Source organism: Cyprinodon tularosa, unplaced genomic scaffold, assembly GCF_016077235.1.
Source record: "Cyprinodon tularosa strain WSP-4 unplaced genomic scaffold, ASM1607723v1 ctg117, whole genome shotgun sequence".
Taxonomy (NCBI): domain Eukaryota; kingdom Metazoa; phylum Chordata; class Actinopteri; order Cyprinodontiformes; family Cyprinodontidae; genus Cyprinodon; species Cyprinodon tularosa.
Genome location: NW_024037970.1, coordinates 1,361,977 through 1,385,953, shown reverse-complemented (window position 1 = coordinate 1,385,953; position 23,977 = coordinate 1,361,977). Strand labels below are relative to the sequence as shown.

The following is a 23,977-nucleotide window of genomic DNA, read 5'->3' as shown; positions in this document are numbered from 1 at the left end:
GATCTAATCCTAGTCCCTGAATACTAATACTAATCCAGTAGTAGTTTCAGCCTGGATTATTTGAAATTATATAAAACCTTAAGAGATACATGGTTAAAGTCCCACTCAATTCATTGTTCAATGGAGTATAGAGACTCTAAAACGTGTATTTTGCCGACAGAGCAACCCAAGAGCAGGAATTATACCAAAATGTTGGGAAAGAAAATATAACCATTTTGCATTTAAGAAAAGAAAAAAAAAGACAGATGGTTAGTTGCAGCACTGCTAAAAATACAGTGTCTCGTTGTTATTATAAATATCCTATAAGAGAAACCCAAAGTCGTGAATAATGAATAAAAGCACTATATGGGGTAGGTCTCCACCAACCTTACAACTCTAGGGAAAATAATAATTTTCCAATCTGCTGTGTTAAACTTCTTAAGAGCTTTCAGGTTTGATGCGTCACTTTTTTAAGTCTCCTTTGGATTTCCAACCTGGACTTTGACTAGGCCATTCTAACAAGTACATTTGCTTTGATCTAAATGATTCTACAACAGCTTTCAACTGCATGGTTGAGGTTGTTTGCTGGTTAAAGGCCTGAACACACAGATAGCGTACAAACTTTTTAATGTCTGATCCGTTTTTTTTTTCATGTCACACTGACTACGTAGAGACTCCGACTAGGCAAGGTGAGCAGATCTGCGCAGATTTTTGTTTCACTTCTTTCTCTGTGCTATACACAAATTAAAACAACAATTTCCGAATTTCAAACCAGAACAGAGAATGTTCATAATCCCATGTTACAAACGTGAGATCTATGTCTATAGAAAAGAAAACACAGCAAAAAACACAGTGAGGCGGTTTATATGCTGACTGAGGCAGGGAGAAGTAATTCTCAGAGAGTGAAATTAATCCAAGTTTTTCTTTGTTTTTTTTTTCATAAAGAGGTGAGAGAGATATGCCATGCTTACCTGCTGTCTGCCCCTTGTTATTTTTCTATTTGTGAGGCTTAAAGAGGATCACAATTTACCTGTTTTCTGTCCTCATGAACTCCTATCGTTGGTCAAATATTCTATTTTTTTTATGTTTCGATCTTTGTTTTTGCACGAGTCTCTCCTGCTTATTATATACGTGATGTGTGACTCCATAACTGACTCTTTCCCGGTGCGATTAACAGATCTTTTTTTGCATTTCCCCCCAAAGCATCGTAACAGCATCGCTCTTCCTGTCAGACCCATGAAATCTTGCGTAAAATCTTGTCGGGTTTTATCATTCCCATTGTCTTTCAATGAGTGCGAAATGCCACGACCTCGTCCGCCAAGGTTTTCGTCGGATCGGAAACAAAATCGTATTCGGTGTCCGCCTTATCAAATTACAAAAGGGGGCAGAAAACAATTTTACGGTACCATTTTAACTCCATTTCACAATTAGTCGCAGTAGTATGTGGATTTGTCACATTTAAGTTAAACAAAATACATAAAATGTTAAGTCTGTGGCGTTTATGCTGGTTAAAATCAGCAAAAGTTCTGCAGTCTGAAACGGTTCCACGTTCTTATATTAAGCTTGTCAGTTTATGCTACAATTTCCTCCCAGGGTCATTTTTAATTTCCCCATTTAAACTAAATATATGAACAGAGACAGGAAGATTAGAGAGGCTTTCAGGTTTCAGGTTCCAGCAGAAAAATAAATAGTATTTCTGCACTTAAGGCAAAAGCAACCTGGGACGCTCAGGTCATGTAGTTCCTGAGTGATTGGGTCCCTCTAATGAATTGTGGAAATACTTTGGGCATTACACCGTTACAAAACCACAGGAACATTTTTATTACCCAGCTTGTGGAGCTTTCTGTGCACCTGTATTTAAAGTACCCGACATCTGCTCTCAGAGCTGAAGCACAGCAATAATACGTGCCTTTCTATGCAATCATAAAAACAAATACACTCCAAAACATGAGGAAGGAAGATCGGGACACACTAATATCCAAAGAAAGGCACACATTTACAGCTGTGACTGGCGAAAGGTAGGTGCAGGGGTTAAGGAGTACAAGCAGCACATTTCCGGGTTTTATAAACAGCCGCCTCAAATAAACTTCACATGCTGATCCGACTGATATTTATATGGCCTGTCTTGAAATTCCTGCAGAGTCTTTAAAAGGACAAACGAGTTGGAAAAAGCCCTTTATAAGGCAAGGCTGTTGCTGTAAACATCAGCAAGCATTTAGCAGTGTTTGGCTCATTTAGTCTTCCACTGGAGAATTTATGTCAAACACACAAAACTGCGCTCATTTCTGCTGCCGTTTTTCTCCCTCGTTTCGACACAGAGGAGTAATCTCTACTACTCGTTTCCTGTGCCTGCTGGCCTGGATGATTAATGGTTTTAAAGGAGGCTTCACTCAGATTTTTTAGCCATTTTCCTTCCGCACAATCACCGTTTAAATCATTGTGATTATTTAATCAAAAAGCTATGGTGTGCAAAACCAAAGCTCTGAGTTCATTCTTTTACAGAATGAGTTTTACTGGCCCTGATCAGGTCCAGCGGGCTTCCCCTGTTTAGTGAGGCTTATAAACATTGCGCCCGGATGTGGCCAAAAAACCAAAGGCACCTCAACATACAGGCTTCACAGAATCTGCACTGTTTAGACTGTGGAAATGAGTCATCTGCTAGCACCGAGATCAGTTGTACTCCGGAGGGACCCCAGAGTCTGTGAGACCACATAAGAGCTTCCAGAACCACAGAGGACACCTAAAGGGATCAATTACAGAATGCTGATCTGTAAAGTTCTGCTGGGTTGGGATCGGGGTCAGCCTAATGCCTAGGAAACAAGACTGGCTTGGAAGTCAGTGTTCCTGTGGTCATTTTAGGAACTATCCGCCCTAGATTTGGCAAAAAACTGTCATCAATTACTAAGTGTTTGCTGTTTTCTACATTATCCTGCGAGCCTTCGAACGCTACTTACAGAAAAAAAGAAACGGTTAAACAAAATGATAAGATCAAAGTTTCATCTTCCTAAAACATTTAGATTCCCTCAAACTATGACATAAGCCTCTGGAGCAAAGCCCTAAGACCAGTGCTTACATAACTGACCATCAGTAATTGAAAGTAGTTGTTTTTGTAGCTGTCATGACAAATATAAATAATAGATCCCCTTTACATTCTAGATTTAATAGTTTTGAGTGTTCAAAATACTTTGTTGGTGGTAATCTTTAGCATTAGCCAACATTAGCTGTTGGCTGTAGTTGGTTTAACCATAGTTTTAAGGTCTTCTACAAAATAGGCACAAAGGTACACAAGCAGCACTTGCGAACTTCCTGCAGGGGAGTTCATAATTGGTGGAATAAATAGTGGTGATAGCACCCTTCCACTAATGACATCAATCCAGGAGGCGGACCGTAATGGAGAGCACGCCTTTGTGGTTTAATTTGGATTAAACAAAAAGCCCACATGGAAAAAAAAAAAAACACCATGCCATTTTTAAAGTCTGGGTTTTTGGACAGCTTTTGACTAAAGCTCCACACCATCAGAGACATTTTAACAGGAAAAGGATTTCCAGGTGATGACACCTTTACGTGATAGCAAAGCTAAGTCTATACAAACATTTGCTTTTTAATATTAAACAACCACAATGATTGCTTTTTCAATTTATCAGATGAAAACCCCAATTAAATTAAATGATTGTGGAACAAACTTGGCAAATAAAGATGATTCTCTATGTCATATTTATATATTGACCAAATATCCTTTAAAATTAGCATTTTTCTCTAAAATAAAGGCAAAGAAATTAAATGCAAACTCTATGAGCAGAAAACTTGGTCCAAAACACAGTTATGTCATCTCTTAATACATTACAAATTCCATCTTTAAGCCAAACACTTACAACTTCAGTTCAACGAGCAATAAAATAAAGATTGTCTGTTAGTCTGTCTCTGTGAGTCTGACCTGTAACAGTGGGCCTGTGACTTCTGCAGACCGAAGCCACGTCAGAACGGCATGTCAACGCGCTCCATCAGATACGACGTACATGCTGCCAGAAACATTTTTTGAAATAGTTTCTGACGTGAACTCTTTGGATTCCTCTGCTGTGACTAACGCAGTGCAGAACAATGTCTGAATGTGTACATAAATATGTCAGCCTGCATGAGACCATGATGAAAGCCACGTTCCTCTTCCACACACACAGAGTCAGAGAGGGAACATTAGAGAGGGGAAGTGTTTGCTCCTTAAATGCTTGCAGTCCTACGGATTAGATTAGATGAACTCTTAAATTATACAGAAATATATATGCATAAATATATTGAGACTGGAAACTAAATTCAAAGACAGCTTTAGTTTTAACCTTAATGATAAATCTCCCTGTTAGGAGTTTAGCACTGCTCTGCTTTAATCCTGGTCTTACACTCAGTGCTAGAAGCTGAGAGTGGTAATCTAATATTTGGCCACCGGAGGGCATAGTTTTGAAAAACTGCATGGGAGGCAAGATAAAATCCTGTGCAGATAATATATTTCCTAATTTTTTGGATTTTTACACATCTGCATCCTAGTTCAGTTTAAAGAAAAATGTTTTGTTTGTTTTGTTTTGTTTTGTGTTTTCTTGGTGTAAGACCTTTCCTGATTTTACATTACTTTCAGATGCAGCTCCTCAGATTTGTAAGGTTTTTGTCCATCTTCTTCCATCTCTAACGTAAAATTTGCTGTCAGGTGCCAGTTTTTTATTTTTTTTTCATTTAACATAACAGACATTTAAACGCCTGTGTTATGATGACAATAATTTCTTGTTCAAATGTATTTTCATTCCTGCACTAATATTCAAACATGTTTGTTGAGTGGTTCCAGAGACGTCTTGTGTTTTCTGTTCTTGGTCTTGATTACACAATAAAAAGACAAAATTGATTTATTTCACTTTTGTAAAAAATTATTCAGATCGAGAGCTTTTAGCCTACTGTTCCTGCTCAATCACTTCTAAATGTAACTATTTAAAGTCAGATTAATGTCATGGTTTTGTTGAGTGTTTGGAAATGAAGATTATGTCTGCACAGAGCAAGAATGGTGTCATAAAGTCAGTGATGCCTTTCTAATATTAGGATCCACTTTTATTATTTCTCCATTCAGGACTCGAAGCATCGGAACTGGAATCCATCAGTCAGTAAACGCAAGTAAAACCACCTATTTTCCAAACACAATACATGCTCAGCGAAGGCCTTAAAGGGATTTCCAGGTGACTTTAGAGTAACAAGAGTTTATTAGATCTGTTATTATGTTTTAGGCTCGGCAAGTCCGGATCCGCAGGAGTTCAGAGTCGCTTATATAACACATCTGTCGTCAAGCCGTTTGTTCCTGGGGCTCCGAGTGGACAAACAAAAACTTCCAGGATGACATCAAGATTTCCATCCACTCTTATACACACAAACACGCACTCACACACAGAAAACATACAATCACTTGGCCTTGCCATCCTTCCCTTTAACATTCCACTGATAGGAACAGCTGAACTGAAGAGTCTTATTTTCTCTGATCTAAAAGCAGGCTGGTATTGTCTCAAAGGCAGGATGTGAAACCTGAACCCAAAAGTGTGCGTCCTATCCTTTAAATATAGAAGTGCCCGGTCTCTGCAGCTGTGCAATGTGAGGATCTTCTGCGTGAGCCGTACATGTCAGAGTCACCCTGATATGTAACCTCGTTTTTATTTTTAAGGAAGTGCTGGGTCTTGCCCCCCCGCATCTCATTGTTACCTGAGCAGCAGAAGGAAACCACTGCAGATCCAGAGCTTGGTGTGCTTTGGAGCCTCTCTGGCTGTCGTTTCTGTCAGGAAAGGCAGAAAACCTCAACATGTGTCCAGACAGAACGAGAAATTTGTGCTTGCAGTGGAAACCTGCTCAATTTCAATCTTAAGTAGTGTCAAACTTTATGGATTTTAAGAGAATAATCCCTTTATGTGTGGGGTGTGGCTACAGCAGTGTCACATGGCTCAAACTTCAAACTTTGGGCCACTAGACACCCTACTGCTGCCGTTATAACGATATCAGAAAGTTGTGAAAGACAGTCATTTAGGCTTTTATGAGAAGATTCATCTTCCCTGCGGAGATAAACACCTATTTGAATAGCTCCATCCAGCATAGTTAATGCCTGTGTAGTTACTACATCTGATTGGGTGGTCAGATCTGCTTGGGTCCTGCACATGCCAGTGACTAGGGTTGGGAATTGATAAGATTTTCACGATTCTGATTCCCTTATCGATTCTGTGAAATAATACGAATCCTTATCGATTCTGTGAAACATGAACTTGGTAAGTGCACGGTGACATTCGTCTACCTTGCCTGGGACATTCTATTTCTACCTATCTCTGCGAAAACAGAAGGCAGTGAACGGGAGCTGCCAGCCTCTGAGCCAGCCAGGCTAGCCGTCTAGTCCCAGTCATCTAAATCCGTTTAATGAAAAGGCATTACTGTACAATTTCTGAAAATAAACTCATGTCCCCCTGATTTAAATAAACAAGCGTCACCTTTCTCTCACTTCCTGAACTGCGAAGTAACTTCGTAGCACATTTAATAACCCCAAAGAGAGGTAGGAAACTCATTTATTTCCAGAAATGGCATACGATTTACTAGGAACCACATTAAGCACAGCCAGTGATATAAAACTAGCTACTTACCACCAGAGTTGTCTTCAATGCTGGTCGTAACTTTAGCTTCTGTCCAGAAGCATCAAAAACACAGCATTCGTTAAAATGTATGCCATCTTTCTCTTCCTTGAAATTAAGCCAAGCTTTTGCTCGCTTTGAGCATCTTTGTTTTGCTTTTCTAGACTTACGCCTGGTCACATCGTACTTGCAAACTGAATGCCGTGTGCGTAACTTGCGTAAAAAACGTGACTTAAGTCGTGCTGCCCAGCGCTAGGCTCTGGTGCTGCCTGGAATGGTTAAGAGAATCATTAAGCAAGCTGCCAAACAGTGCCATGGAATTGGAACACATGAAACCTGTTCTGAACAGGAACCGGTTTTCGATTCCCATCCCTACCAGTGATGTTACAATATATGATTGGCTGAACGTTGTCGATGTGACACATAGTAGTTGCTGGACAATGATAACATAACGCAACGTCCAAGTAGGGATTAGTGTGTCTAATGACCGATAAAGTTTTACCTGATTGATAACAGAACAAAAAAAAGTGCTTATAGTGAAGGAAGTAACTACAAGTCGATAGCATAATGCGGGAGAGCCGGAAAATGCTTTGGCTAGGTGTGCTCACTAGCTAACAGATTTGCCTCTTTTAGCTCGGTCAGTTACCCGTATGAGGCTACACTACTTTTAACTTCATGTCAACAACAACCGTTACTTCTCTACTAGTAGAATAACTGTGGTTTTCTTTGTCTAAAATCTCCACAAAATTCATTTTTAAGATGTTCCTTTTTCCTCCCCTGCCCTCAGACCTTATTAAAAAAAAAGAAGCAATGAGACTTTTTGTGTTTTTGTGCATTGATAAATGCCAGAGCTCAGTCTGTCTTAGAATACAGTATTTGCCTTTAAGACTAAGAATGATTGTTTTCTACTTTTGGCTACCTTAGGTCGCCAAGGAAACGTAAATAAAAGAGAAAAATATATAATAATAAGTTTAGACTGAGTGGCGTTGCTCTATGATGACGTTATCAGCAGGGGCAGCGACCCAAACAGATCTGACCACCCGAACAGATCTGTAACCTACACATGTACCACAATGCTTTCATTGGTAAGACTTGGGTCCTGCTCACACCTCCCCCCCCGACCCCATTAATCTTTCCACAAAAAAATGAGCGAATGTCGGCCATATATATATTTTTTTTCTTCTCCCAGCTGGAATCTTGAAAGTCACGTGACTAGGACGTAAAACAATAGAAAGCGTATAGGTAGAAGAAACGTAACAGTACCACAAAAAAATGGCCATTAATGTACCTCCACTACGTTTTGCAGTGTGGACCAACGTAGTGGGGGTACATTTTCCCATGAGACTGGGTTGTGACACCATCCAGATGGGTTACAGTTGATGATGTAACTAGTGCAACAGGACTTAGGGAACAATGGAGAGCAACATTGCCTAGTCAGGACCTAGACAGTGTGCTTTATTATTTGGCTCTTTTGTTTATCCAAATCTCTCTGACCAGTGCTGCGTGTTGAATGTAATGTCAATGTAATGTCGAATGTTGAATGTAATGTAATGCAATGTTTTGTCTTATTAGATCAGACACAACTGCCGTGATATTGTGTTCCTTGTGCTTAATAGTATAAAGTATTTAGCAAGTCGACCCGGGTCTGATGTTCCCACTGTACGCTGAGTTGTTTGGTGCGGGTCAGTGACCCATTCCCACTGCACCTAAGAGCAGATTCTTTGTGGATTTAAACAAGTTCTTTGGCCAGTGGGAAAGAGCAATTAGAGGAGGAACAGGGCCAAACTAAAGGCTGGGTCACACCGGTTGAATCTGACGCTACAGGCCCCAATACGTTTTAGGTTTTTCTGTCAAACTGGCTGCATAGAGACCACCTCTACGCAAGCATCCTTCTTGTTCCATTTTTTTGTTTTGCTTAAGCAGAGAGAGGACTGCTATTTCACTTCATCTGGTTTCTATTCTCTTTAGGACCTAATCTGGGTAAAGCACACTGTTTATTGAAATGTTTGTGTAGGTCTGAGCCTGCTCTGCTTGCCATATATGCCCTGTGTGCTTTCCAAAAATGGATAGCCTTGCTGATTTACCTAGGAGTTCAGAGATTTTAATTCAGTATTCAGTGGATGTGTTGAATGAAGACATCGTCAGCCGGTGGAAGGAAGAAAGTGAGGGTCTCTTCAATCCGACCAACACGCCTTACATGGACTGATTTGTTCATCACCAAGTTGAGCGGGGACACTGAACTGGCCCTTCATGGCTTTCTTAAAACACTGAAAATGACTCATTTTTTTTTGGACAGTATTGGATGATATTGGGTTGGATAATGGCTTGGAAAGGGCAAAAGTGGTTTGATTTTTTAGTGGCAGCTACATCATACAGTCAGCCAAAAGACTGAGTGAACATCAGATGCATTAGTCAGGATTATCGGGTGAGAGTATGAGTTTTACAAAGGTTGCATAATAGGTTGACTTGTACTCTGATGCATGTTGTGTGCAGGGTGCATCAGAGAAGTTTGGGATGCCTAATCCTAATTGAGCAAACAGGTAAGGATCCTTAAGCCGGAGCAGAAGATCATCAGAGGAGCGCTATGCTATTATTATTGTCAATAAGAAAGGAGGTAGGAAGATGAAGCAGGATCCCTTCTATCTCCAGTTCAATCAGCATATGGACCTCCCAACATCACAATCCACCGTATAGGAATGACACAGTTTCCCATAATGCTTTGCATAGCAGGATGTGTAGGCACAGCCCACCTCACAGAGTTTAACAAGATTATATGAATTCTTCACTTGTATTCTGTGACGCATGCCAAAGTATACACCATCATATGCTTTAGATTTTATGACGGAGAACTTAAGCTGTTTGCAACATTTGCGTAACTTTGGAAAGGCTGTAGTCTCTCTTTGACAAGCATTATCCATGTGTGTCCCCTTCTCATAATGAGGTCTGAAAGGGCTAAGGAACTTCAGCTTCAGGATATCATTTTGCAGCTCTTTTTGTACTCTCGATAGAGTTTTTACTGTTGACTCTGGGATAGGAGGTAGGAAGAGAAGGTAGAAGCAACAACATGCCCACATCGGAATCAGCTGAAATGTACCACAGCCTCCCACATCAGGCCATTGTGAAACTGCATCATCCTGATGCAACACCTGATGAATGCATGAAATCCTTGGAAAATAATTAAAGAACAAAATTGTGGCCATCTTGATTAGGTTTCTACAGCAATTTTTCTAATTAAATCCAGCTTGGATTTTATTTCTATCAGCCAATAAGAAAACAGAAGAAAACAGAGTTTCAGCGTCTCGGTGGGATTTCTAAGAGGCCCAGTGTTTCTCTAAGTGTTTGGAGGCCTTGGGAGGAAGTGAGCAGATTGGGTTGGGTTGGAGAGTTTGTTGTCTCCCTCGGGAGGTGAAGAGGTTTCTGCAGAAAACACTGCCAGTCACGTCTGGCCCTCTGTGGATAGTAAATCATGCTCTCAACCGTGCTTCTCAAAAGTGCTTCCAAGCAGCAGTCCGAGCTCCCCCCCTTGACTGCAAATGCAATACGCCATGGACCTGAAGGCAGCAGGACCACCCAAGAGCCAATTTGGGGTCACATGAAGACACATATCCACAGCAAAACAAATAAGCATGCACTCTCCCAATCGAGAGCAGGCCACTGTGCCTGTCCTCGGGATGTGAGGCAGGATACTTTGTGGCAGCAGGGGTGAGGGGGGCACAGTAATTTCACAATAACTAGTGGTTTCAGTGGTTTCTCTCACTGGGAGCACCATACCACACAAAGTCCCAACTTCCTCCATATGAAATAAAAAGAAAACAATTAAATGTTGGCTAACCTTTGTGTTTAAAAGGCCTTTAGGCGGAAAAACAAACGCCAAGAAAACATGTCATCGAACCAGTTGAAACCAAATAGGAAGGAAACAATTCAGAAACCATTTAGGTTTGGGCAAATTCTTTCAAGCAGAAGTTAGATCAGGACAACAAGGGGAAATGAAATGGACCAAAAACTCATAACAACTGTTTTCTATTTCATTTGTGTGCCGGATGACTGAGCCATTAAGGAAAACCAGTGCTTAACAATAGGGAGGATATTTGGGAGTTAGATGAGCAGCATGAACAAAAAGACATCTGACAATAAGCATCTGTCAGAATATGCGGTTGGTGTGTGTTTGATAAGGTTGTAAGGAAGGAAAGGAAAAATAAAGGAAGATACAGGAAATAATGGAGAAAAGTTGGAGAAATGAGGAAAGGAAACAATGACAAATGAATGGATGAATGAATGAATTAATTAATTAATACATTTACGCTACAGAATTTGGAATTAAGAATGCAAATCTTTCTACATATAAATCAAGACTTAGAAAATACTTGAAATAAACTCCAGACTACATAGAAACCGTGATCCTTTTTTTTAAAACCATTTATTGCATTTTACTTTATCTTTACTCTGTATCTGGACTGAATTATTAAAAACTTTAATTAGCTCCCTTATTTTTTATTGCAAATTTAAACACTGAACAAAGAAATTATTTTGCCTGTTAACGCTTTCTAAAAGCAGGCCATCCTTTCTTTGACAGGGCAGGATTGAGAATCTTAGTTTAGTTCAATTTAATGAAAAGAAGAAGAAGAAAAAAATCAGCAAAAATATAAATGTGAAACCACAAACGAGTGATACTGGTATGAGATTCCCTCACTGCCCAACAGCCAAATAAAAGAACCAATCAGGAGGCGTTTCACTTGCCTGCCTCTTTGCAAACAGCAGCTAGATCTGCTCCAACGTATCCGTGAGCGACATCGGCCAGCTGGATCAGCTCCTCTGCAGTGGCGCTGCACGGCACCATACTTAGCTGCTTCTGCAGAATATCCGCTCGCTCTGCACTACCAGGAACCCCCACCTGATCAGAACATGGAATGGATCACAGGGAAGAACAGGGACCGGGGGGCCATCAACCTCAGTCAATATGGAACACACCTCTAACTCCTTGTCAAAGCGTCCTGGCCTGCGCAGAGCAGGGTCGAGGGCCTGGGGCCTGTTTGTGGCCCCCAGCACCAACAGCTGGCCTGAGTGACCCTCCTGGAAACACAAAATGGATTCATTCAAGACAAACAGAAAGAAGTTATGCCTTTACTAACAACAGCAAACTTATTAATAATCATCTTCTGGGTGTTGTCACATTTTATCCTCATAATTAAATTGAATTTTTAAGGATTTTATGTGATTTTATAAGTGATTATTATTAAGAAGTAAAATAAAATCATGGATTAATCCTTCCACAGCTCTTTTAGTCATCACAGCTCCCAACAATCTCGATAAGAGCTTACATCATTCACAACACCTGTCATCTCAAGGCATTTTACAGAGATAATACAGTCAGATTGGTTAGGAAAACCTGTTGATTGCTTCCAGTCATTGATTTGGAAGACCTGCAGCTAGTGGCGCCTCCAGAAATGTTTGATAGGGGGGCCAGATGGGCCCACTAAAAAGCTTAGGGTTGTAAACTAAAACTAAAAGCAATAATTTCAGGGTTTTAATCTACTATTGTTGGTAAACCTGATTGTAGAAACCATAAAGACTCAAGTAAACACATACTCATATATTGGTTTATTGTGTGATTTTTTATTCTAGGTCGCTGGCTGTGCATAATTGGATGAAATGCTAAACTGATGCTACTAGAATTTACAGTGGTGAGTGGGGTGGCCAGTAGCTACATATATTAATAGGTTCTTAGAGCTAGTTAACATAAAGTATTGATGGGGAAGAATAAACTTTTTTTTTAAATGCTTTGGCAGAGTTTGTATACTTGTTAAAATGTTGAAAACTCTTAAAGATCCCTAATAATAATAATAATGTAAATTCTCATACATCTAGCGTGTTCGAAATACACCATAGTGGAGTTGTTCAACATTCTGCCTCCAAAATTGCAGCTTGTTTACTGACTGCTATGAAAAGAATCTTTCAACATTAAATCTGCACAAATCCTGGAGCCTTTTAAATTACGTTTAATGCTCACTTTAATGGCTTTTGGTTCACACTGACCCAAATGCTGTTGGTTCTTAAACAGTTTTTGTCTTTTATCTTTTTAATTATCATGTCTCTGGTCCTTCAGGCTGTTTTCTTAGTGTTGCGCACTCTTTTTTTTTTTTAACTGTGGTACTTTTATTTTAAAACATGGCTGCTTTGCTTGTAAAGCACTTTGTGCAGCTAGACCTGTTTGATATGTGCGATATAATTTAATTGGACGTAAAGAATGGCTGTTTGTGGTCCTGTTTACTATGACTCAAAATGAGACTTGGAACATCCTGATCAGGTCATCCATCCTGCAGCACATAAAAAAATATTCACACTGAGGTCCAATGTATCCTCACGTAGGGATTTTTGGAGCAGGGAAGGAAGCCCGAGTACCTGGAGAGAACCCACATTTGAGCATGGAGAAAATGCATCATATTGATGAAAAAAAGGTTAAATAAATCATTACATCCTTATGACACGGGTGCATCCAAAACCTGGATGAGTTAGTTGAGATACTTTGATTACTGGTTTCATTTGGGTGAGAATCTTAAACTATCCTGGGATTCAAAGTTGCCTATATCCTTTATTTTCTGGGGGGGAGGGGTTCTGCCTTCTCTTCTCCAACATTTTATACCGAAGGAAAAGAAGTTAAACAGATCAACGGCTGTGCAGACCAGAGAACTATGGAGCAGGAAGTGTCTCTCTGCATTCCACATCCCATTTGGTGCCGGTGACCCCGGACCACCGGTCCTGCCAGCGGAGAGCAAGCCGCTCCATCTTCATATCATGGCCATTTCCCTTTCAGGGACATGCAGTTCTACTTAAACCCATCTCTGGTGTCTCTCTCATAACATTTCTGGGATATGTGTGTGTGTGTAGTTTTAAAGGTTGGGGGAATCGTTTCTCTCATTAGAGCTTAGAACTCAAACAGCACCCCAGAGATCCGGCCCACAGCGTCTGAAGTGCATCCAGCCTGTAGATGGTTTCTGCATGTCAATCTGCATCCCTGATGAGGAATCCTGAAAGCAGCAGGAAGTCAGCTCCTCCTGGGAGGCTTCTTACCGTCAACCCCCCCCCCCCCCCCCCCCCCCCCCCACACACACACACACACACACACACACACACACACCCCACACCCCAAACTATTTGCACCTCTGATAAAGATGTCTACCATGGATAATCTGCCACTAAAGAAAGTTTGCATCTACAGTAATCTCTGACCCATTCTATTCTATCTAACCTGATTGGAGTCTCAGAGAACTCTTTAAGGTTGCTGTATGTTACTTTAGACTCACAACTTTGAATATACTTTAAATTCTGGGCTTTAAATCAATCAAGTGGATATTGTTTGATCCATATAGTCAATCTCTATTATTGTAGATCTTTGATTCCTTTAGATAAAAACAACAAATTCAAATTAGCTATATACTGAAATCCATCAGTCATTCAAATAAGCATTCTGCTATCCTGGGATCAAAAACGATCATAGAGGACACTTTATTAACCACTTTCACTAATATTTGTTCTGTGCGACTTAAAAAAGCAGTATGAAGTCTTTATTTTGGTATTTCAGACCGAATGTAGAAACCAAAGACCAAGTAGAGTTCTCTGTTTTCAATAACCCTTCATTTAGAAAGAGAAATGTCAATATCAATGTCCGTTTAAGTTAGCCTCTCCTCAAAATGGGAAAAAAATCTTGAAAATTCCAGTTAGGGAAGTCGGATGTGTTGATCTTAGTAGATCATGACTAAACATGTACGCAGCTTTTTATTTTATTCCTTTATTTAACCAGGAAAAGTCCTATTGAGATTAACAATCTCTTTTTGAAGGGAGTCCTGGCCAAGAGAGCGGCAAAAGATTACATTACAAATTACATTACAGTTTACAATTACATCTATCTATAATTAGAAATTCATAAAACAGTTACAAAGCATAGATCTCATTTTCAAACCTTTGAGCAATCATTTAAAATGTCAGATTGGAATCAAATCCTTCAACTTCAAGTCTTTCTGAAGATTGTTTCATGCTGTGGGGGCAGGTGTACTGAAAAGCTGTCTTTCCAGCTTCAGTGTGGACACTAGGTACAGACAGAAGCAAAGACTCTTGAGAGCATAGAGAATACAGTCCAGCTGTTCTTGGTTGAATGTACTCACAGAGGTATGAGGGGAGCAGATGCAGAATACCCTTATAAATGATCATATACCAGCTAGCTACTGTAAAAGGAATCATTAAAAACGCATGTAAAAACAAGAGAGCGACCGGTGGGCTGATTTTTTTGGCCAATCGTGAATATGTTCAATGATTCTTTAGTGCCTTCAGCAGAAAACGTATGCATTGCTGCTCCCTATATTTACATTGTCAGTGTTTTATTTATTTATAATAAATGTTTCTTTTTATTTTAACTGAAAGTTGCGTAACAGTTATCATTACAACATTTTATTATGTAAATGAATGAAGAGAAAAGTATTATGGTCAAAGAATTTGATGATAAAAACTAATAAAGTAATTTGATGCTAGGATAAAGGCTTATGAACCATTAAACATGGAGGGTGTTGAGCAATTCAGAACCAAACCTTCCTTATCAAATTACAAGCTGATAGAAGACCTCATGACCAAAGATGTTCCTGATTTTTTAAAGGCTGTTTCTAAATAAGCCCAGAAATGGAGAGAATACAACTAAGAGTTGATCTTAGCCAACTTACCGAACCGATGCCGTCCATCAGAGTCAGGAGAGAAGCGACGACTCGTTTCTCCACCTCATTCTGAGCTCCTTCTCGCTTTGGGCACAAAGCGTCCAGCTCATCTATAAAGATGATCGCAGGCTGCCTGTTAAAGCACCAACAATTTGATCAGATTTCAATCCATTCTCTAAGAAAGCGTTCCGAACAAGAGAACTGAAGAGTGAACTGGTTGGATTTACCTCTGAGATGCGTCTGTGAATATCTGTCTTAACCTCGCTTCTGTTTCGCCATAAAATCTGCAAAGATATAGATATAAACATGAGCCTTTGAGTGGACGTTCTACGCCATGAAGGTGTAGAACAAAAGAATGGGGGGAAAACGAAATCCGGGAAATGACTATAGAGATAAAATAACCATCTCTATGCTGTCATAGGTTTAGACTGCTGGAGGACATAGGGTCCACTTTTCATCATTCTGTTTTATTGTATCTCTATATGTTTGTTTGTCTATTTCTTCTTTAAGATCTATGTCCTCCTGTTGGACCCCCAGCAGACCCTCAGCATGATGCTGCCCCCTCCCTGCCTGGCAGCTGTTAGTGTTCTGTAGTTTGAACATTCTCCAGAAGGCTACACACCTCAATTAAAGCTGTTGATTACGGAGATGAAATTTCTAAATTAAATCCGTTATTGTTAATCTGTCCTCCATCTGGACAGTGATGCTGGTATTCCAGCCTCTTTTAGTTTATGAATTGTTAATCCTCAGTAGGTCACCTTGAGTTATTCCTGAATATTCTAATTTATTTTCTTTTAGTGTCAGATAGGAGTTTGGGTCAAATAAGTGAAGCTTTGACATATTTGGGTGTTTCAGAACAAAACTATTAAAACCAAACATTAAGAAGCAGATAAAATAGGGGATCATTAAGCCTCTGGAATTGCTTTAACATGTGGGCATAAAAAGTGTAAACTATTTCTAGATGTCACACATGGCAGAGATGAAATTTCAGCTTAAGATGCAAGCTTCTAACTCAGCACTGCGTTGTGTGTTTAGTTCATCTATCCCTTCCTAATATCCCTCATGCTGTGAATGCAGGGTGTCTGATCCACGTGTTCCTACTTGCTGATGATCTCTGGCCCGTTGATCACCACCATGTGAGCGCCCAGTTCGTTGGCTATGGCTCGGGCAATCATAGTCTTTCCCGTGCCTGGCGGTCCGTAGAGGAGAACCCCTCGAGGAGGCGAGATACCTGTTTGGATTCATTGATGCACAGAGTTAATGAATCTATAAAGCTGACAGTTTGACATGGAGAGCAACAGCAATGTGGAGTAAGTGACGCACCGTAGTTAGTGAAAAGCTCTGGTTGTTTGAGGGGGAGCTCGATGGTTTCTCTGATGGCATCCAGCTGGCTGCTCAGACCACCAATCATGCTATATATGACCTTTGATTTGGGGACTTCTTCATCTTCGTCTGAGTCTCTCTGCCCTGCTCTGCTGCTAAGTCTGACTTTGGTGGAACATGTCACACAGTAGAACGTGTCACTACACGTAAAACCAGCAGTGGGTGCTGTGGAGGTCTTTTCAGAATGCCCTGAACCAGTGCAGTCGTCTGGGTCGGCCTCTTCTGCAGACTCAGCGGTGGAGGGATTGAAGGAGGTGGAGGAAGGAGTGAGAGGAGCGGCAGGCGGTGAGACGGAGGGAAGAGGAGCCGATCGGAGAGGGGTGCTAGCAGCCGGGCGCGGCTGTCCGGGTGTGCCTGGTGTGGCGTCGTCATCTACAGTGAGCATGCTGAGCTGCAGGGAGAGATCGGCTGATGTGGAGTTCAGCACTGAGGAGTCTGTGTCAGGAGGCGCTCCCAGAGGAGCAGCCGGTCTCTGGAGGGTGACGCCGTCCTCCCCTCTGATGGTTTCAACCCGAAGACTGCAGGAGCGTCCAAAATAACTCAGAAAGACAACGTTTCCTGGGAGGATGATGCTTCCAGCTGATAAAAGAGAAATAAAGGTTAACCAACATAAGAAAATCAGAGTCTGCAAAATATAAGCAAACGGGCAGAACAGGAACTCACCCAAAGTCCTCACAAAGAAGTTCTTGAATTCATCTGCATCAAGAGTTTCATCCTTTGACCTGAAGAAAAGATGTGGAACATTAATAAATATAAACCACATTGAAATAAATATGAACAGAAACATATCATTATTAATTGGATATTAAATCATTCATTAAGATAAAACAATCAATAAATCAGCCTTAGTTTAGACATAATTCCTTCTTTATGTTATAGGCAGTAATTGTTCTCTTTAAATCTCCTCTTTTGAATTTCTAACAGCTAATTCATCATCAACAATGAACAGAATAACACTAAATAACTGGAAATAAAACCAGAGGTGTCAAGTAACGAAGTACAAATACTTCATTACCTCACTTAAGAAGAATTTTGGCTATCTATATTTTACTGGAGTAATTATTTTTTAGAGAACTACTATTTCAAACTTTTTTTTTTTTTTTTTTTACAATTATCTCTATTTTTTACTCCTTAAATCTTAAAAATAGTCTTGTTAGTTTTGTTTAATTTAAGCTCATTTTCGTTATGGCCTGTTGGTATTTAAAAAAACAACAAAAAAACAAAAAACACCATTAAAATATTTTTTTTTTAATCCAGACAATTAATTTCGTTATGGTTAGGCTCAGTACTGCACCAAAATAATATACCAAAACAAATCGTTTTTTCAAGATGACACAAAATTAAATTTGACACTGTTGCTATTAGTTAAAAAAAGAAAATTCCTTATAAGGAAGTAAACACCCAGAATTGTAGAAAACTGTTCCTTTAATGGAATAGTGCATGTAACCAGTATGAGGTTTAAAGCATCTGTCCATTTTTCTTGCACTACTTTTACTTTTATAGTTTAAGTCGTTTTAAAAATGGTACTTTTACACTTTACTTGAGTAAAAAGCTTAAATTGATACTCTAACTTCTACAAAAGTATTTTCAAACAATAGGATTTATACTTTTACTTGAGTTATAAAGATTAATACTTTTGCTGATGAAGGTTCTCAGTCATCCAGGTCATAGTTATTCCATAAAAATTCAAAAAATATCCACTGGACTTGGTTTCCAAGATTTGAAGACATTTTGCTACCTCTCCAGGAAGCTTTCTCAGACATTTGAATAGTGAAAGCTTCCTGAAGAGGTGGCGAAATGTCTTCAAATCTTTGAAATCAAGTCCAGTGGATATTTTTTTGAATTTTTATGGAATTAATACTTTTGACACCTATGAATAAAACCAACATTTCTAAACTAACTTTGTTTGATGCAATTGGAACTGCAATTACTTTTCTTAGCCAGCAGATGGCAGTGTTTACCTAAAATACCATTGTGCATTTAAACATTTTTTCTAACTCCTGTCTTTAACAGCTTTGGGGTTATGCCAGGATTCACATTTCAGGCAATGTATTTATTATTTTTATTATCTATTTTATAAGACTTCTACATCTGCTGCAGGACATTACAAAGATACATTAAAAAAAGTTTAAGCAACCCAACTTACCATATCTAAAGATTAATCAAAATATAGAATAAAAATGCTTTTAATAAACAGCACTACCTTTAAAATGACAGAAATTAAGCTTCAACACAATTCTAACATTTATGCCTGCATTTTTTACTAAACAGAGATAAAGCCAGAAATATATATTTTTAAAAACATATAAGATGATACAGACAAAACTTTCTTTTATTTTGGTCTATCTATAAAGCTGCCAACAATAACAGATTCCTAAACAAACCTATGACGTTTATTTTCCCATGTTTATAAAATGCCTCCAGTATGGAAATATTTGCTTTAAAAGACAAAACGCATAAAAATACACAAAACCCAGAACATCAAACAGTGAGAAACGCTGTAATCATGGACTGGGATGTATACCGATATACAGGAAATGTCATTAAACCGATATTGAAATTTTCAAATAACAGTCCTGTTATTTGAAATAAGTTAATGGAGAAGATTTTTCTTATTTGAAACATAAATCATCTTATTCCATTACCCTTATTGTCGTACCTGCTCAAATCAGGGTAAAAATCACGAAAAACTGACTTACTTGTACTTTAATTTTGGCAATTATACTTTTAGAAAACAGAACAGCAGCAGGATTTAGGCTTGGAGAGTTTCATCTAAAGCTCCATAAGACCTCAGCCAAATGACTCCATGAGGCAGACAGGTTCTGCTTTGAAGGAGCCCAGATACCTCACACCAACTCTTAAAGGTTTGGTGAAGGTTTTCAAAAGACCCGCCCTCCTCTTTAAAAAAAAAAGCACAACCACAATCACGTACCCGCTCCCGAGAGGAAACGCCCATTAAACTCATTCGAGAGCATGCACCAGATCCATTTCTCCCCGTGCACGCTCTGTTTAAAAGTTGCTGTTCTCATAGCTCATACAAGCTTAATGTGTCCGAACGTCCGCCCCAAATTCCCTCCATCACTATATAGAGCAGGGACTATATAGTGGACTTTATAGCAAACTTAGTCAACTGACCATTCGGACAGACGATCACAGCTTTTAGCTCCCTATTGGTCACGTAACTCCTCCTCCACTCCGCCATCTTTGATATTAGTCGCCGCTGTCGGGTAGCAACAGCAAATCTTATAAGGCTTTACGAGGAGAGCTCTCCGCACAAAGCATTCTGGGATACATCTGCCTCTTCTGAGGCCTTTCTTTTCTTCTCATACACTTCGTAGAAACTTTTTCTCTAATGATCCTCGGCCATTTTCAAAGTACCGCTGTAAGAAAGGTGAGCTTCAATGACTGTCTGAAAAGGACGGCCTTACGTAAACATATCACCATAAGGGCAGATTACACTTCTGCATCAGCACACATCAAATGTCGCTTGCGTCTGGTTGCGAACCAGTTTTGCTGGTATGCTTCTGCAACGTCGGTCTGGAATTTTTAGGGACGCACAGTAGTTTCCCACCAAAGCGATAGGGGGAGCCTATTTGAGAACTTGCGAGAACTTTAGCGGATGGTCACGAGAACTTCTTCGGCGGTGCCAGCGGGAGTGTTTATTTTTGAAAACAACATGTCTGGGGCATCATACAAGTGGTTGTACTTCCGAACCTCCTCAATCAACCTTTCGTTGTGCTTATCCATTGTTGTTATTATTCCTTGTTTTTTAAAAATAGTGCGCCCGGCACCGAATCGAGAAGGATGACCACACAGAAAGCCAGAAAGGCATACCAAGGACCAATCACAGCTGCTTTTTGTCTGTGTACTTCCGCTTGAGGTCTGCGCGGGTTTGGGACCGCCCGACATGTACTCAGGATTTTTATGAGGTGAGCGACGATGGTTGCAGAACCTCTGCGTGGGGGGCGTGGTCGCACACAGAGACAGATTTGACGGTTGCAGAGGCTACGCGTCAGAAGCATAAATTGACCTTTATTTAGATCATCCACCCGAAAATAAAAGATCATCCTTTATACCTTTAAACATGGTGGTGGAGGGCGAATGATTGGGGCTTGTTTTGCAACTCCAGGACCTGACAGAGCGTCAGCATACAAACACAGAGCTCAATATGAAACATCTGCAAACCTTTATAAACTAAAGCAAGGTTGTAGAGAAGGTTCGGTCAAAGGTGCTCAACAATGAAAAGAGAATGATGATGAAGGCTGACAGAAAGCAGCTTTTCCATTTTTGGCTCCTCTTTTGTTTCAAAAATAATGACAGAGCCGTATTGCTCACTTTCTATTTAAATGACTTAATGGAGCAGCTCAGTTCTACTGTATCCTGATGTATTAAGCCCTAGAAAAAAAAACGGTTTCTATGTGTAGAATGATTACCGATTAGAGAGAACCACTTCTTCAATCTGGACCACAGGACCCGTTACCGGGTGCAGCATCACCGCCTCCCCTGGTTTAATCCCCAGATTCTTCTGAGCAGATTTCTGAAGGCCAACTTTTCCGCCTGGAAACGATGCAACAGGCCAACCCAGGCACACCTGGGCAACAGGAAACAGGAGAGAAGGTTTCATCTATAGACGACTGGAGAGTTTTTCTACAGGCTAAGCGTGTTAAATTTTGTATCAGTCATTGATGTGAATGTTAAAGCTTCTACCAAAACAGTAGTCAATGAAAAAAGCTTTTAAATCAGAAATTTGTCCTAGAAATTATAATTTAACTTCCTTATTTAAATATTAGAGGAACCAAATCAATGTCACAGAGCATCACTGTTAAAGGAAAAAAAACAAAATCCCAACAAATGTCGGCTATGTTCATATTCTTTGATGCATAAATTAAAAAAATACTTTCAAAAAGCAGGATTCTACCTTTTAAATGTTACTAAATTAAAGCCAAAAATAAAAGAACGCATTTCCATCCACAGCATCCATTTCTACTGAGATATTTTACAGAAAGAGGACTGGAAGATGGACGTCACCTCTTGGCGTCCTGAAGGACTCGTCAGCAGGACCGGCCTCCCGATGCAAACACCTGCAGACTTCATAGAATTGAGGCTCAGCTGAGCTAAAGTCCATCGGCAACTTCTGGGTGTTTTATCATCGGCTGTGAGGTAGAAAAAAGGAAAAAAAGTGAAGGACGAGGGAGAAAAAGAAGTACATCAAACATGAACGTGCTAAATATTATTACTAATAGTTTTTTACTGATATTCTATGCAGGGATTCCCTATGCCGTTAAGATTATCAACATCCAGAGATGCAGGTTATATATCTGTGAGATTTTTATAGAAATAACAGCAGTAATAGGGTTAAATCTGCTGTCAGGCTGGATTTAAAAAGTATAAGATGAAAATATGTTTATGAAGAGCTGCTTCTATTCAGACCCAAAGTTCGTGCACTTAGAGAGTATCCATGTGTTTCTCTTTCTGTTAGTTTTGCTCATTAATGTAAAAAGATGAAGAGATCTGTTGTCTGTCTATTGGCTATTGAAGCTCTGACTCCAGCCTCACTTTTTAAATTTCCCCACAACTTCTTTAAAAGAGCTTTGCTTCTCCATCCTCCCAAAGGATTTCCTTCAAAAAAAGGTTAAAATGTAGTTTTACAAGTTTGAAGACGTTTTGCTTCCCATCCAGGAAGGAAACTGTAACGCAGCAATAGAGTTGATTCCTTCCTGCTATCATCTCAATCTTCCTCATCATGCAGGGGACCAAAACATCTTGCCTTATCAGCGTGGCCAACAACGACCCTAATGACTCCCTTTTCAGAGGCTTAGACCTGTCTTGCAGGCTAACAACAACCTCAAAGACTCCCCATTACAGAACCTTTTTTTGGTTCAATCTGCATGTTTTCTAAGCCAAAACAAGGCTTTGTTAGTGCCACCCTATGAGCCTGGAACTCAAACACTACTCCAGATATTTTGAATTGAGAAAGCTTTCCGCACTGATTATGCCAAAGGAAGAAAAAGGTGTGTGAGTTATATATATATACAGTATATACAGTGAGTCCACATATGACAGCTTCTTCTTCTTCTTTTTTTACATCGTAGGATCACTATACATTATTGCACAGGATGTTTATATGGGTATTTATATACATGGATATTTATATATATAAGTATTGCACTGGATGTCGGATATAGAGAAACAGGTTATTGCAATGGGTATCATATGGTAAATTGCACATTCTACATTGCACAAGTTATTGCCGTTGTATTGTCGCATTGTAGGGATGAATGAACTTTTTAAAAGCAGGGTGTAAAAGTCTTTCATTAAAGGAGCTGCTCAGCTCCTCTACAGTCTGGTGCAGAGGGTGGAAGGTGTTCTCCATGATGGATGTAAGCTTGGACAGCACCTTCCTCTCAGCCACTTCCTCCACTGAGTCCAGAGCGCAGAAACAGCCTTCTTCACCAGTTTGTTAGGTTTGTTTGCCAAGCAGACAACAGCATAGAGGAGGGATGGTGCCACCATGATGGGAATTGAAAAGTCCTTAAACTTGGAAAGATAAAGTTCAGTGGGGTTTTTTTGTGTTTGTTTGTTGTAGTTTTTTTACTTTTTTGGAATAACTATGACCTGGATGACTTAGAATCTTCCCCAGCATCTCTCCCAAGGGATGTGTTATTCCTGGTGGATGGACACATTTTTGTTTTTTCCTTCCACTTAACTTTCCCCCCCATGTGCTTGATATGTCCCTCTGTGGACTGACAGCTTCTTTATCAACACATTTTAAGGGCATCAGTATAAGCATAAGTAACTTGACTTTGTAGGTCTATGCAACAACATGCATGCTCGTGCACATTAATGCTGTCAGGTCGTGCCAGAAATTAAAAAAAGAAAACTTACTCTTTTAAGAATTGTTATTATTTTCCAGGTTCAACAGCACAGAACAAAAACTGCAACTGCATCCTCAAATCTACTAAGACCTTCATTTTCTCATCAGTCTGCATCCACTTTAGCTGTTAAATGTCAGAACGTCGGTCCAAATTCTCACCTTTTTCAATGAAATCCATAACAGCCAATGAGTTGCAGTTGGAAGTTCTGCAGGTTCCTCCATCCAGCCCAGATGTTTGCAGATTGCAGGACTCATCATTCTGAATCAGTGAATTATCTCCCTCGCTCACTCTTTTCGATTTGTTTTTATTCTTCTTAGAAGACATTATCAATGAGGATTCTCCACGTGAAAGTTAAAACATGTGTAAACATGAAGCGGAGCAGTAAACTTCCTGGTTTAAGATAAGCCCC

At 39.8% G+C, this 23,977-nt stretch overlaps 1 protein-coding gene across 1 annotated transcript in view; it reads right to left on the bottom strand.

The window, feature by feature from the left end:
- The window catches only part of spata5 (spermatogenesis associated 5), a 194,521-nt gene extending 170,545 nt beyond the window's left edge, over nucleotides 1–23,976 (bottom strand). The window contains exons 1-10 of the mRNA XM_038308548.1: nucleotides 23,727–23,976; nucleotides 21,722–21,846; nucleotides 21,127–21,284; nucleotides 17,357–17,415; nucleotides 16,634–17,272; nucleotides 16,412–16,541; nucleotides 15,538–15,594; nucleotides 15,320–15,443; nucleotides 11,580–11,681; nucleotides 11,349–11,502 (exon numbers count right to left, since the gene is read on the bottom strand). Of these exons, the coding sequence (XP_038164476.1) occupies nucleotides 11,349–11,502; nucleotides 11,580–11,681; nucleotides 15,320–15,443; nucleotides 15,538–15,594; nucleotides 16,412–16,541; nucleotides 16,634–17,272; nucleotides 17,357–17,415; nucleotides 21,127–21,284; nucleotides 21,722–21,846; nucleotides 23,727–23,892 (1,714 nt within the window). The 5' untranslated portion in view covers nucleotides 23,893–23,976. The remainder of the gene's footprint in view (nucleotides 1–11,348; nucleotides 11,503–11,579; nucleotides 11,682–15,319; nucleotides 15,444–15,537; nucleotides 15,595–16,411; nucleotides 16,542–16,633; nucleotides 17,273–17,356; nucleotides 17,416–21,126; nucleotides 21,285–21,721; nucleotides 21,847–23,726) is intronic.
- Nucleotide 23,977: the final 1 nt, after the last annotated feature.